At 35.6% G+C, this 16,264-nt stretch overlaps 1 protein-coding gene across 3 annotated transcripts in view; it reads left to right on the top strand.

The window, feature by feature from the left end:
* The window catches only part of LOC146002569 (uncharacterized), a 205,775-nt gene that overhangs the window by 176,456 nt on the left and 13,055 nt on the right, over nucleotides 1-16,264 (top strand). For all 3 annotated transcript variants that reach the window (XM_083140509.1, XM_083140510.1, XM_083140508.1), the window contains exon 26: nucleotides 8,332-8,490. In XM_083140509.1, coding sequence (XP_082996635.1) covers nucleotides 8,332-8,490 — 159 coding nt within the window. The remainder of the gene's footprint in view (nucleotides 1-8,331; nucleotides 8,491-16,264) is intronic.

Here is a 16,264-nt window from a genome sequence, read left to right as displayed (position 1 = left end):
TACAGTACTGCAAGGGATCCGAGAATATTTTCGCAGATCTTCTTAGCAGAACTTTTCCTTTGCAGGATGATCTGATGTATCAAATTAACTCATTGGAGTTTAAAGATGTTTTAAAACCAATTACAGACATTAAGAGTTTAATTAAAGCACAAGAGAATGATGCAGAATTAATGGAAATAAGAGAATATTTAGTACATCCCTCAATTGATATTGTTAATCCAAGAGGAAGGACTTGGAGTAAGCAGTACGTACTTAGGGATAATATATTGTGTGTCAAGGATTTTCATAACACACAAAAACTTAGGATTTGTATTCCTGTTTCTCTAGTTGGTTTGGTCTTGCACAAATTTCATGACTTAGCAGGCCATTTTGGTGCAAGTCGTACTCTTTCTCAAATATTTTGTCACTTTCAATGGAAAGGCATGAGAAAAGATGTACAACAATATGTCACAGATTGTGATATTTGTGTTCGTACAAAACCAAACAGGCACCCCGCTAAACATTTAGCCAAAATACACTTAACTGATGAACCTGGTAAGATTTTATTTATTGATTTACAAGGTCCTTTTACCATGGGTCGTGAACGTTTCCTTTTCACTATTTTGGACGCAGCTTCCAGATACTTGATTGCTTATCCTATACCTAACAGCAATGCTGTTTCTATATTGAAAAAATTATGTGAAATTTATTTTGTGCATCTCGGCATACCGGAAAAAATAATTTCTGATAATGGACCATAATTTCGTTCACACATATTTAATACAAAGATGAAGGAGTATGGTATTAAACTTGTGTTTACTCCTCCATATCACCCTTCATCCAATATGGTGGAGCGTTATCATGCTGAACTTAATCGTGTCATGAGGGTGTTGTGCATAGACAACCACTCACGATGGCCACAGCATGTTAGCTTGGCTTTGCATTGGCTAAATAATGCTATTTCTTCACATACAGGATTTGCTCCTATAGAGTTGAGACTAAACAAAGAGCCAAGTTTTAATTTGGGTGATGCATTTTGTTCTCAAGGTGACATCATACCATGGAACAAAAAACTAATCATGTCTCAAATTAAGAGCCACACTGCTAGAACAAAAAGGTTAGATAAATTGAACAAAAAGCAAGTGAATAAAATATCAATCTCACCTGGTGATCTTGTTTTTGTCAAATGTAGACAGAGAGACATGGATGATAATCCTATAAGAAAATATTGTTTTCTGTTTGAGGGTCCTTACTTATGTATAAAAAATTTTGGGGATTCTCGTATTTCAATTTTGTTTTGCATGAATGGTGATTTTATTGAAAATGTGGCCATTGAACACGTAAAGTTATGGAGGTGTTCACTTGGTAAGAGGAAATTCTGGTTGCAACATTTGCAGAATATCAATAGCTCACATGCTGATCTGGTGCAGAAATTTCTTGCCCAAAGTAAACAAGAACAAGTTGATGTTTCTTTAGCTGCTATATCTTGCATAGATGTAGTAACTGCTTAACACATCAACTTACGAAGGGTGGTTGGTTGGGAGTATCTTCTAGACTGTTGGTCTAGGGAGGTATATTTGGCCACAGTACTACTGTTCATCTTGATGGACAAAAATACAATATAATATTTTGAAGTATAAGTGTGTGATTTATTTTATGCACAATTTAGTTGCATGATCACTATATTTAAGTTTATTATACTTAAATATAACTCCGCACGTTTGTGGGAAACTTGGCATTATTATGCACAACAAAAGCTAATTTTAAAACACTTTAATAGTTCATCTATGTAACAAACTTGAATAGCTGGTGAAAGATGTTACCCAAGATGTTAGTTAAGTAGTGGTAGTGTACCAAGAATGTAAGTGCATTTAAAATGCTTATATACGAGAATTATTTTATTTGCTATTAGGGGATTGTTAAGTCAATAATTCCTGAAGATGGATTGTTTCCTCGTATATTTTATGAAGTGTAGCAGAGACATCCACTAGATGATCCAAGCTCGTCACTCATAATTCCATGCCACAGTTGCATGAAAGCATTGTGAAGTGTTCACGTAAAGGCAATAGTAAGTCCTATTGTGACACTTAATGCAGAAATATTTATTATATGAATATATATATATATATATATATTTATGATGCACATGTATCTTTGGTGCCTTATCAAGTTTGGATTCTTCCAATAGTAATCGTGTAGTGTTGATAGGTTAGGTATTTATGATTTCAAATACACTTATCAAGCTAAGCCACACGATGCTGCTGCTATATATGATGATTGAAGGTTGACCATTTCCACATCTTAGGGGTATAAATTTATGAAGAAAAGATACATATTAAGACCAGTTATACTAGTTTTTTCAGGGAATGTAATGTTCCATTTATATTATAATATAAATGTAGTTAAATACATAAGTGATTACTCTGAGCCACGTGTCTTATATTTATAATGATCGTAAGTATCAAGTATCTTTTGAGATAACCATTCTTACCATGTTTTGGATTAAAACTATGTTAAATGTATTTTTGATGACTTCTGAAATCACACATGACTACGTTAAAAAGGTTTTAGTCAATTAAGCCTCAGAGATATATTATTTTATCAATGCACTTGAACAACAACAATTAACAACGTTAATTTGTGATTTATTTTGACAGCATATTAAAGGACTTTGACATGATCATATGATATCTTTGCACTTGAAGATATTCTAGTAATGAGCTTTCACAAGGTATTGTCAGTGTGATGTCATTCTCTATAAGTGTGATCTATATTAAGAGTAGACACAGATTGATTAATTATTTGACAATATCAGATAGTATTTTCTCAATTGCAAACTCAAAGCAATTCTGATAATCGAAAATTGATTCATGGTTGTAAATTCTTTTTAATATACACATGTATATGTTTGTCAGTGTTATGCATCTGAGATTATATATCCAATATTTATGTTCATACTTCATAAATGTATAATGCAATATTTTCTTCATCATTACAAAACATGATAATGATATCTTAACTGATAACATATTGTTTATTTTGTTGCTTTGAAGGACAAAAGATACTGCTTTGTTTCACAACCATACCCATGAGGGTTGGTTGGTTGAGTTCTTCTCTTAGACTGTTGCTTAAGAGTGGTACAGTGAGTCACAGTACTTTATGCACAATTTTTCTTTAATCAGATGTCAATGTAAAAATTTTCTCATTTTTCATGCTTCTTTCCTTGAGTCTGAAACATTAGTTCAGGTATGAAGTATTCATTTGTAGAGTTTGCCTTAAGTTGATCTTCGTAATCCGACATTGGTCCTCATTCATATATCTTGATCCTTAGTTGTGATTAGCAGTGGAAAAATTCAATATAACAAATATTCTTTGTTATGTGTATTTTGGAGTGCAAAAAATGTATAATATAATGTGATAGCATGTGCATAATAGATTTTAATGCTAAGATTTAGCTGTGGCTTAAAACATTTTATAGAGCTCTGAGATTCCAAGAGTTGAATTGTAGGCTCAAATAGAAATAAACTTGACAAGAAGCAAAGACGTTTTGATCTAATCTTAAGTCAAGTAGTAGGTTCCTTTAAAATGCTAGAATGCATTATGGCTCCAAAATGTGTTCACAAAGGGCAGAATAGAAAATTCGTGCCGTGACACTGTGAGTTCAGAAACAACAGTTATTTGAGATTTATAATTTTTGTGCGCACATCATAATTTATACATTTCTTGCATGAATTGATTTGTGATGTAAGAAATCTTAGTTTCGACACTCTGTAAATCTGAGGATGTTTGCTTTTGATGCAGGGACTTAGATTCTTGTCTTGTTAGCTGATGTTACTAGACAAATGGATGAATACACAATGGGAAACTTAGTTGGATCATAGGTAACTTACTCTACATATAGAAAATTATAATTAATATATTTTTGGCTAAATAAAGATTAATATAGAAATTATGCTCTCAGATTAAGAATGAAGTTCTTAATGGTGCTTCATTGGTTCATAATAAATAAAAATGTTATGGAGCTACATTGTTTTATGTAAAAATGGTTCATATGGAACTTCATTAGATAATTGTTGGTATGTACAACTTGATTTTTTTTTGTTTGTTTTTCAACATTATTATGTACTAAAAACTCACTATGTGTAGTTGCACTGTATTGGTTCATGATGAACATGTTCTTGTTCTATTGTTGGAAAACAAATATTCAGTTATACTCATTAAAAAAAATATTCAGTTATACTCAGTTGATTATAATGCTAAACATGAAAACAGTTTGTAAATATAGAGGCATTATATTAATTATTATATGTTAAAAGTCTCAGTAGTGCTCAGATCTGTTGTTGTGGGTTCGTCCCTTGTTGAGCGCCAGTATGACAATATAAATAATACATTGTCATAACAACATTTCAAAAAGGTTAGGCTAAGTTCAAAGTTCTACATTTGTGCAATATTTATAATAAGTTAGTCATAACAGTTATTTTTGACTGGCAATATGAAAAACAAATATCTTCAATCATATGTGTTCTTTCAGACAAGAAAGATATGATATATTCAAATTTATAATTAAATTTATTGAAATTGTGTACATTTGCATTGGCTTCAAGGTGTATATACAAAGGTCAACTCTTTAAAATTGTTCAATGTATAATATGATGTCATACTTGGTATTTTGTATCAACATTCAAAAAAATGGTAATTGTAATCATTAGATAAGTATATTGTAATATACATAGTAAAATAGCTGTAACAGAGCAAATATGTACATTTACAACACAAACATTCAAGCTGTTAAGCACTTATGGACAAAAATATAAAACAAAAACAATTGAAGATTGCACATACTAAAAGATTTGGCTTGAACTAGTTGCTCTGAGACTAGTTGTCTGTGACTTTGGAGAGCTGGAGATGGAACAAGGATAAGGACAGATATAGCAATATGGGATGGTGATATATTTCTACAATAATTGTTGCTTTTAAAGCATTAAACTTGGTAATGTTATAATAACTTGGATGTTTAAGTTATATAGAAGCCTTTTATGACTTGAATGAACTTTGATCATGATATAATCTTATAAAGATTCGAAAGTTATGGAATGACACTGATATGTATAAAAGATGCCATGTTGATTTTGAAGCAGTGAATAGGTATCTGTTTTCATCTGGCTTAACGAGCATGCTTGTAAATGTTACAGTTCCTGAAATGAGTGCTTGGAGGAAGGTTGCATAGAGTGACACTTATATGTTCTACGTTTGGATGTGGTTTGTTCAGATGATGAATCTTGAAAAAGGAAGCTCAGAATTGTGAATACAAAGACTTGCTTTATCCCGGAAGGAGATAACAAAGATATATTTTCTTCTCAAGTATAGCATTGATATGTTATAAATGCTCTTGTAATTTTGTTGTTTCTAGTTTTCTTTTATCAATTTAATAATTATAAAGTTATTTATTATTGTTTGAACATAAACATTATTCATTAGTATATGCAAATTTAAATTTCCTTTTCAATATAGCACCATAGCTACTACCTATTGTGCTGATACTGAGTTTGAATTATACTGATCTTACATTGTTAAAGTGTATTACTGCAGATGTGTACAGTGCAACCTTGACTAAGTTTCCAGATTTTACATTTTTCATACATTATACATTCAATCCTCTTGATTCCAATAGAGCAAAATAATAAATTTTCCTGAAGTTTTAAGTTTTCCTACTTTTATAGAGTTTTTATAAATTGGTGGCCTAAAACACTGTAAACTGAGCCGTGCATCAGGCTAAGTTTGCAGCTGGTTTTATGTATCAATCCGCACGAGAACTGAGCTCAGAATCTTCCGTGCCAGTCTTGCCTCAACCGCCGAGCTGCTTACATCGCAGACACAGAAAATCCACAGTATTGCCAACCGCAGAACACATCAAAACCCGCATGCATGTCAAGCAGAATGTATTTTTGTTTCTTTTTGTCTCCTGAACCATAACATTTTAGAAGTACTTTCAGCGCATAAATTATTTAAAAAATGTGTCATTACTTAATATAAATGCGAAATATCTTCGAAACATGAGAACATGTGCATGGACGTCCGCAGGATTTTTTCCAGGGAGCAGCAAACAAGTCACAATTTCCCCCAAAATAGGATAGTTCCCTAAAAAAAACATTGCTTAAATTTCAATTTATGGTGTTAATGCAATAATTAACACATACAATTGTGGATAAAATGAAATTATATGTGTGAAATACATAATTTTTAGTTGAATTTCATTCTCTAGGGGTGGCCAAGGCCCCCTCTTCCGGACGCCCATGAGCATGTGTGTATATTTCGAGCACGCAAAAATAAAAATAAACAAAGATATAAGTAAACAACGATAGGCCCTCTTGAATTTAATGACAAATTATTGTTTTTGGTTTATAAAAAAATACATTTATGAAAAACTTGGTTACTGTAAGACATACGCACTTCAAGTTATACCAGCAAAAAAAAAGCATGATTTGTTATTGCTGATATATACAATCAGGTGCATTGTCTGCTGCTATTACTCTGGTTTCAATTTATGAATCACTTCACTAAACCAGGATTCAAATCTTGGTCTGTCCATTTCTTGCTAATCACCCGTCCCTTTCTTTGCACGGAACAGTAAATATGTGCTTTCAACAAAGCTTTCATTGCCGCTAGTGGGTGAAACAATGTCTCCTAGTGGGTGAAACAATAAGTCTCCCCCTTCCCCTCTCCCTTTCTCGTCGGTTTCTTCAGCCCTGGCGGTGGTTTTGCAGGGTGGTATATAGAAAAAAAATATTCAATTTACGCTCCCGCTCACAGAGTTAAAGCATGTCTGGTCCAAATAATAAACATGTTTCTTCTCACGGGGATATCTTTTAATATCGCGAACATTCTTTTGTCGTCAAGAAACAAACAATCGTTTCCTCTTCCTAAACTCAAACTGCAAATCATTCAACACCCGGGATACAGTTCATGCGCACATTGACGGCAAATCACCTCACGCCCTGTTTTACTTTGATCTTGTTTCGGTAAGGAGGATTATGCATTTTAAACCACTTGCTTGATTTGAAGAGCTTTTCCCTTCGGATGAAGCTCACAATAACACTCGCTGAACAGGAGACCTCGATTCAGCCATTCTCGCCGCTGTATAGCAGGATTATTAAGCACAATAAACGTAGGGTTAAAATAGTGGGATGTGCAACACTGGTATCACGGATTCCACGCGCTCTGCAACGTATTCAGTCTTGCTCGACTCGCACTTGGGCTTCAGCGATTCCTCAGCGCAATACAAACTCCAGTTGGCGAATCTGCAGATCCAAGTTCGTCTGCACAGTGATAGTAACCGATCAAGTCCACACCTGCTAATGTATGTATTATTTTGTCTGTATTTTTCAAATTAAATAACTGTTTTCTTGCAAGTATGCAGTTGTGTCAGAATAGAACCCGTCTCAGTGGAACTATATCCTGCGCGCACGTTTGGATCTACATATGCAAAAACCTGCTGCAAAGTTAACCTGACGCTTGGCTTAGAGTACTGCATTGGACAACTTTCGCTCTCTCAAACTTGTTGGAATCTCCCACGCTCGAACATACCGCACTCGTAGTGGAATGATCGGGTTCGTCCTGTATTTCAGAGCCTAATAAGCAGCAGTGTCAACCTAAAACCTACACATGGAAGGAAACCACTCTATGCAATTACAATTCTAAATAATAATTATGTATATTATTATGTAAGGCCCAAATACAATATATATGAAAGTATGCAATATCTACAGACTGAAACGTAAAATGGATACACATGCTGACAGACCTGCCTAAGCAATTACAAATAACATATCATAGTGCAACAAATATGTGTACATCATTGTTCACTTACCGAAAATGATAATCATATTCTGCGAAATAATAAAATGCAGTTACATAACATTCAATCGAACATCATTTTAATGTGAAAATAATCGTAGAAACATAAAATGTCAGTCTAGGTAGTTTCAGCCCAAAATCATCTATTTAATTTTCACATATCTCGGTAAGATACACAAAACTGCATTTTAACATGGAGAGATAACTATGTTCACTTATTTTTCAATTTCACTTCATCTTTTACTTCACTGTCCATATTTGAGGGTTCACTACCATAGACAAATTATGGTAAATACGTACTAATAGAGTTCGAGTGTATTTCACTCGGTCGGTAGTTTTTTGTTTTAGCGGAACTATCAATTCAGTGTGCCATCTAGTGTTGCCTGTGTGAACTATTTGCTGCTTGAGCGAAAAGCGCTCATTGCAGCACTCGACTGTAAACACTCTTTGCAAGATATTAATCCAACGATTCAAAACTGAAATTGACTTTTTTCGTAGGATAGAGAAATGCAGTCTTTCACTGACAACAGAAACCAAATGATTTCCCAGTACGAGGCCAGTCTGAGGAAAAAGCAGGAAGAAGCAGAACGAGAGAAACACGAAGTTAAAAGACTGAGGGAAGTTTTAAGCAAGAGCACTCCTACCAAGATCACTGAGGTAGGTTGATTTCATTCTTCACAGCTTGTACAGTGGATTAATTTTAAAGATGGTGGCTTACTCCACTTATGAAAAAGAAAACTCCATAGTGGGTCTATGCTACTATTTTCATTATTTAATTTATTCCAGTGTTGTTCTGCAATGAACGAAGCTTCCCAGACATTCATATCTATGTTTCCCGTTACTCTTTTTAAACAAATGCTTCTCTTCGATGATGTGAGCTGACAAGCCTGTTCTTGGGTTTAGATTTATAATGTCTAAATCATGTTCTTGCCATTTTCCTTGCTGTTTGTCCTACATAATCCTTTGAACATGAACAACTTATATTATATATTCCTGTGGTTTCCACATCTGGTAGAGATTTTCTCATTTTGTGTTCATTAAATGTACATTCCAAACTTCTTGGTGATCTAAAAACAATTTTGAAATTAAATCTTCTAAAAATGTTTGCAATTTTATGTGAGAATCCCTTGTGGAATGGAATGCAAACAAATTTCTTGTAACAGATTTCACTTTTCCTTTAGTTTTTTTGTGACTTGTTTTTTGATTTGGTTTATTTTGTTAGTGTAAAAGCCATTTTCTTTTGCTATATTAAAAAGCCTTTCTTCATTTTTGATATCCTTATTATTAGAACATAATCTTTGTGCTCACAGAAAAAAAAATATATTATCCATTGTTATACAAGAATGTTCTGAATTCGTATGGATGTATTTTTCCCCTGCTAGTTTTTTCCTATGGACTGATATTTCAATTGTTGTCAGTTGTCTTAATTTTCAGATCAAAAAATTAAATTTCATTGTTATTCATGGGTTCACAAGTGAATTTTATGCGAGGATGTGATTCATTTAACAATTTAAATACCTTCTTGATGTTGTTCTCATTTTTAGCAATAATTAGCACATCATCTACATATCTGATGTAGAGTATGATATCCACACCTATCTGATTAACAATTGGAGATTCAATGTAATGAAGGAAAATGCTGGAGATTATACTGGGTTTCCCATTGATAGACCATTACTTTGCTATATTACACCAATGTAACATTGACAACATCCATTGTATAACAGATTCTCTTTTTATTTAAAAAAAATTCTTAACCATTGTTATAACTGTATCTTTAGTCAAACTAAAAATAATTGTCTGATGAAGGGAGCGTGTGTTCTCCTGAAACATCACAACGAAAAACTGTGTTTTTATGCTTGTAATAACCGTAGACTACAAGAGAAATAATTCTAGAATGCAAGCAATACGTACATACAAGAAAAACTATTGTACAGTGTATTGTATCAATTTTACTTTTTTAAGGGGACCAAGGTGATAGAACTTAAAATGCAGGAAAACATAAAATTGACGAAAATTTTGTAACATTTTGCTGAATTTGGGCCATCAAGACTGAACGTAGTATAATGCAGAAAAATGTAAAACTGGGAACGCAAAATTAGGATTCCACTGTATTGTTTATTTTAAATAAATGAAACTTTAATGTACAGGAAACCCCATGCAGAGCAGGGTGGATATTTTTTTTTATTATTTAAATCTAATATTTTTTTTAACCAAGATTAAAATTGCTTGTATGGTTTTTGACACCATACATATACAGGGTGGTCACAAAGTGGGCTTACCCCCTTTATTTTCAACACTATAATGGTAATAGTTGGATTACTTAATATAAACACATACCTGTGTCATTGATTAACCACCTCTGGGACTTCTTGGAGAAGGGACACGTCACCGCCTGGAAAAAGGTCTTATTCACACTTGCATCACGAAATGTGCCACAATATGGCACAGAGTTCGGCCATGCTACGAAAAAGGCTGTCTCCATACCGATGTTGCGGACACTTAAACCATCAGGTATGTGTTCATATCAAGCATTCAACCATAACCATTGTAGTGTCGAAAATACAGGGGGGGGGGGGGGGTTACACCCACTTTGTGACCTCCCTGTAGGTACATGTTCTTTATAGAAAGGCTTTTCCTAGAAAACTGCCCTGTAAAATATTTGAACAGTTTAATTAAAGCAAGTATAAAAATATATGTAAACATACATTTTTCTGTTTTTGATGCTGTACATTAGAGGTCTGCATGGGCTCGGGCCAGGCCCTTGGGCCTAGACCCGGGCCGGACTCGGGCCATAAAGAACCAGAACTTCTCGGGCTCGGGTCGGGCCCGGGCCTCGTGGCTATTTTGTTAGCGAATATTGTCATCGAAAAATAATTTTTAATTATTGAAATTATGGTTTACTTCGAGAATGAGAATACATTTTTTTATAACAGCTAGTTAACGAAGTACAACAGTGCCCATTTTTTTTTCAAATGCTGAATTGGAAAGTAATTTTAATTATGTTTTCGGGCTCGGGCCGGGCTCATGTTTACTTATTATCGGACTCGGGTCGGGTTCGGGTTTCTTTTCCTCGGGCCGGGCCGGACTCGGGCCTTACAATTAGGCCCGTGCAGACCTCTACTGTACATATGAAGTTACTATGTTGAGTGTGTTAATGAAACTATGATAATTTCAGTAAATTTTCTTCCAGTGAAAATTAAACGTTCTGGATGTACTCTATAATTGTAACATAAAATATTTATTATAGTCTTTATAACTTAATTTTGACAATTTTTTTATGATAGTTTGCAAAATACCAGCTGCCATGTTTATTTACAGTTTAATGATAATGATACTATTTATGGTTTAATATGATTAGTGTTTTGTATATTATTCTGCACAAAATGTTTGCTGTTTTTTCCCATAAAAATTATTGAAGCTTAAATCAAGAGAATTTAAATGTGTTTACAGTTTATATATTACATTTCCTTTGGTATGATCAGTACATATATTTTGTTTCCTTTCGTTTAGAGCCTAATATGCATGATTAATTGATTACAAGGTGAATGTACGTAAAAAAAAATCACCTGATTTAAATCAATCATCCTTGAAAAGTATGTACCCTTACCCATTAGTGGACAAGCACTTTCCAGGCATACACTTTTCAAACTTGCTGCGAAGCACAAATAAAGAAATCCTAGCTCTAGAACTAATTGTTGTGGAGAAAGAGGAAATCTTTCTTTCAATTTCCTGGAATGACATGGCTTTTAGCAAGGTAAAATTTATACATTGTTACCTCGCAATAATGAAGGTTTACCTTTATCATCTGGAACCTCTCATTGAAGCCCCGGGAATTTTCAAGCATACGCTTTTCATACTTGCCGCAATGTACATAAAGAAACAACTCTAGAACTAATTCTCGTAGAGCGATGAAATTGGTTTTGTTTTCTTAAATACAGGACTTTTAGAGGATTTAAATTTTATATATTGTGCCTGCCAATAATTAGTGTTAAAGGAAGAAGAAGAAGAAAGTGGATTTTTTTAAAAAATGACACTTGTCTCCCCCTCAATATACCGAAAGGAATGTATTATGTAGCGGTGGTACATTCCTGCAACTGTGCAAAATTTCGTTGAAATCAGAATGACACTTCTTGAGTAAACAAATAACAACATTATATATATAAAGCAACAGTACAGGTTTTCCAGCTTCAGGACGATTTCTGGAATTTGCTTGTAGCATTGGCCCTATGGACGTTGGGTGGACCAAATTTGGAGGGAAGCACGAAAAACCTTTCTATGAGAATATGTAATGCTCGTGCTGCAACTTTGAAAAAAAAAAAAATTATGGCATTTGGAAATTGTGTAATTACGAAAATTTCGAACTTTGGGCCTTTGCCCTCACTTTTTCCCTTAATTGTTGGATGTTACTTAAAATGTTGCTTTTTACTCATTCTTACATTTAGAATTTAAATTGTTCAGAAAGATGCAGTGGTTGAGAAGTTACAGCCTTTTATCTTCAATTTATCCCATAGTAATAAAAGGAAAACAAGGGCTTTTCCAAAGGACGCTTGTTAAGAATAGTAACAACGGATGTATTGTTTTGTAATTCGATTATACACCGTGTCCATAAATATACTGTCATACTTTAAAGTGGTATTACGTCGCTTTGGATAATCGTATTTAAATGAAATTGGTGACATTTGAAAGAAAAACTCAAATATTTTTGTGCATGTCAACAATGGACAACAATGAACGAGATCAAAAATAGAAACTGAAATAAATTCACTCCTGACAATAATGGACGATGTGGGTTCATTGTTGGATATTTAGCAGGCAGGCAGGTTACATGTGAATGTTTTCCTTTAAAATTGTGCGGTTATTACGGAAGATTTAAGAACGTAGTTGGTGTGTTTTAGAATATCATTCCACGCAGAGTTTGGTGAAGGTTCAGCGTGCTTATAGGCGAAGGTTTCAAAATCAGGCTCCTTCACACACGTCAATTTTGAAGTGGTACCGGGATTTTGTGGATCGTGGCTGCATATGTCATCAAAGGAAAGGCCATTCAGGGAGACCATCTGTCAATGCGGGAATTGTGGAACAAGTGTGGCAGGCAATTGTTCGTAGTCCTAAGAAGTCTGTACGTAGAGCTAGTCAGGAGTTGAACATCCCTAAATCCACCGTATCTAAGATCCTGCATACGCGACTGAAGTTTCACCCCTACAAACTGCAATTAGTGCACAAGTTGAAACCTGATGACCCTGTAAAACGGTTAGATTTCTCTGAACATTTTATGTTCCTAATGGAGGATAACGTAAATCTGTCAGGAAAAATAATTTTCAGTGATGAGGCAACATTCCACGTTGGTGGAAATGTGAACAGACATAATGTAAGGATTTGGGGGAGTGAGAATCCACATGCAATTTTGGAAGTTGAAAGAGACTCCCCTAAAGTGAATGTATTTTGTGCCATATCGAAACTTCAAGTCTATGGCCCATTTTTCTTTCGAGAGGCCACTGTGAAAGGTCCAACTTATCTTGACATGCTCACTGAATGGTTATTTCCACAATAGGAAGAAAATGAAGGCAATTAATGTATTTTTCAACAAGATGGAGCACCTCCTCACTGGCATTTACATGTTCGGAAACATCTGAATGAGCAGCTTCCAGGAAGATGGATTGGACGTGCCGGAAATGATGATAATGTCTTCTACAATTGGCCACCGAGGTCACCTGACTTGCCAGTCTGTGACTTTTTTTATGGGGTTACATAAAAGATTGTGTCTATGTACCCCCATTGCCTCAAAACCTGCAAGAACTGCAAATTCACATCAGTTTTGCAATCCAGTCCATCCCTGTGGATATGTTGGAGCGTGTGTGGCATGAATGGGAATATCACCTTGATGTCTGCAGGCCACTCGTGGGGGCCACATTCAATGTCTATGAGTTGTAAAATAAAATATTTGAGTTTTTCTTTCAAATTTCTCCAATTTCATTTAAATACGATTATCCAAGGTGACGTAATACCACTTTAAAGTATGACAGTATATTTATGGACACACTTTATAATATCTTTAGATGTAAACTAATGAACAAAAAGTCAGAACTGAAATATAATGTATAGTTTTCGAAAAATGGCATGTTAATTGCTGCCATGTGATAACACATGGTCGGGGAAAATTGTGACAATCGGGCCTTTGCCACCGCACCCCCTCTGAATCCTTGTCGGACGTTGCCTAAAATGTAGCTTTTTACTTACTCTTGCTTGTAGAATTTAAATTTTTCAAAAAGATGCAGTAGTTTTGAAGTTATAGTCACTTTTATAAATCTATCTCATAATAATATGGGGGAAACTTAGGAATAATAACTTTTTCAAACTTCAATTGTTAATAGTAGTAACAATGGATATATACAGATGGGGGACAAAATAATACGAACACCTGTGAATGTAGAGAAATCTTTATTAATAGGGGGTTGGACCACCCTGTGACTGAAGTACACTTTGTATGCGACGTGGGATGGACGCATAGAGGTCATGCACAATGTTTAAGGGAATATGGAGCCATTCTTCCTCCAGAGCAGTCTCCAATTCCGAAAGTGTGGCTGGAGGCGGACTTCGAGCACGAAGTTTGGACTCCAAATATCCCCACAAATGTTCTATAATGTTCAGGTCAGGAGACTGTGGGGGCCATTCAAGATGTCCTACTTCATCGTCATGTTCTTCAAACCATGTTTGGACAGACCCAGCAGTGTGGATAGGAGTGTTGTCGTCTTGAAAAAGCGGTCGGTCCCCAGGAAATAAAGTCTGGACAAAAAGATGGAGATGATCCCCCAGAATGGTGCGATAGTGACTGCCATTGATCTTCCCATGCAGAAAAACAAGTGGTCCCACACCATGCCAAGATATCGCACCCCATACCATAATGGACCCACCTCCATGCTTCACAGTCGGCAAGAGGCAGTCAGGATGAAATGCATCTCGAGGCATTCTCCACACATAAATGCGCCCCGTGGTCTGAAATAACGTGAATGTTGATTCATCAGACCAGATGACTTGTTGCCACTGCTGTGGGGACCAACTTCTGTGAGTTCTGCACCATTAGCGTCGCTTGACAGCATTACGTGATGTCACCAATGGCTTACAAATTGCCACTCGGCCATGAATGTTTGCAGCATGGAGTTCCCTTTTGACAGTTTTGGTTGAAATGGGGTCCTGGAGATGCCTGTTCATTTCAGATGTTATCTCGGATAACGATTGCTTGTGCTTTCGGGCTACTATGCGCTTCAACACCCTCCTATCCTGAGCAGCAAGCTTTGTCTTTCGTCCACTGTTGTGCTTTGAAGACGCCATCTTACCTTGTGTTGTGTATGCTGTCATAACGGCTGATACTGTGCTCCTTGCACACCCAACAAGCTTTGAGGTTTCAGTCACCGTGGCTCCAGCTGAACGTGCTCTAACAATCATGCCTCTTTGGAACTCTTGTCAGGTCTGACATTGCAGTGTCTCTTGAGAGCGTATGTTAGACGAATGCACCACCAATGACTGCTGTTGGCAAACTAATACCTTCCCCTTCACAGCCACTAGGTGGCAGACTTTAGTGCCAGGTGGTGCTGCTGTACTGCCGGTGTGAAATGTGGCATACTTTTTCACAGGTGTTCGTATTATTTTGTCCCCCATCTGTATTTTGTAATTCAAGTATGTCATACCTTCATAAGTATACTAAATATCAAGAAAGACAGAACTGAAATATTATGTGCAGTTTTCAAGAAATGGTGCATTAATTGCTGCCGCACGCTTCTGGTCGAAATATCCACCATCCATCCTCTAGGGGTATACATGTGGGTGTCAAAATTTCGACCATCCAGACTATAGAGGTTAGAGGAGGAGGAAGGAGAAAATCAAAATTTTACCAAAGAAGTTAGTATTTTTTCATGCACCAGGGGACACCACAATAGACCAAAGTGAATGAAAAATGTATGTAGCAGTGATACATGAATGGGCTATTACTCTTCAACAACCACTTTGTTGATGATACACAGTGCCTTTTACGGCCGAGTCTTCCGTGGAGCGGCAGCTACACTATGCAGCGAGAGTCAGTCTGCTGGCAAACTGGATGCTACATCTGCATAAATGGAACCGCTAGCTATGTAATGAAATTTGCTCGTACAATTATACACAGACGGTTAAAATTAAAATAAGCACACACCTTGTTAGAAGAGGTGTTGAAAATGTCCTTGCTTCCACACATTTACGGCATTTTTTAAGGAAATTTTCACTAACATGCATCAGTTCCTCTTCCGAAATTGCTTCAATTACTCTCCTGATATTTTCTTCCAATTCTTCTAATGTATGTCATCAAGTTTAAAAGCTTGGTTGCGCTCCATGCAGACGTCGTGCAAATGTCTGTTTCTTGTGCAAGACGCCGGAGGGATTTTTGAAGAGTTTGTTCCAA

This window comes from Lepisma saccharinum, chromosome 18, assembly GCF_977018435.1.
Source record: "Lepisma saccharinum chromosome 18, izLepSacc3.1, whole genome shotgun sequence".
Classification (NCBI taxonomy): Eukaryota; Metazoa; Arthropoda; class Insecta; order Zygentoma; family Lepismatidae; genus Lepisma; species Lepisma saccharinum.
This window is presented reverse-complemented; position numbering and strand designations above follow the sequence as displayed.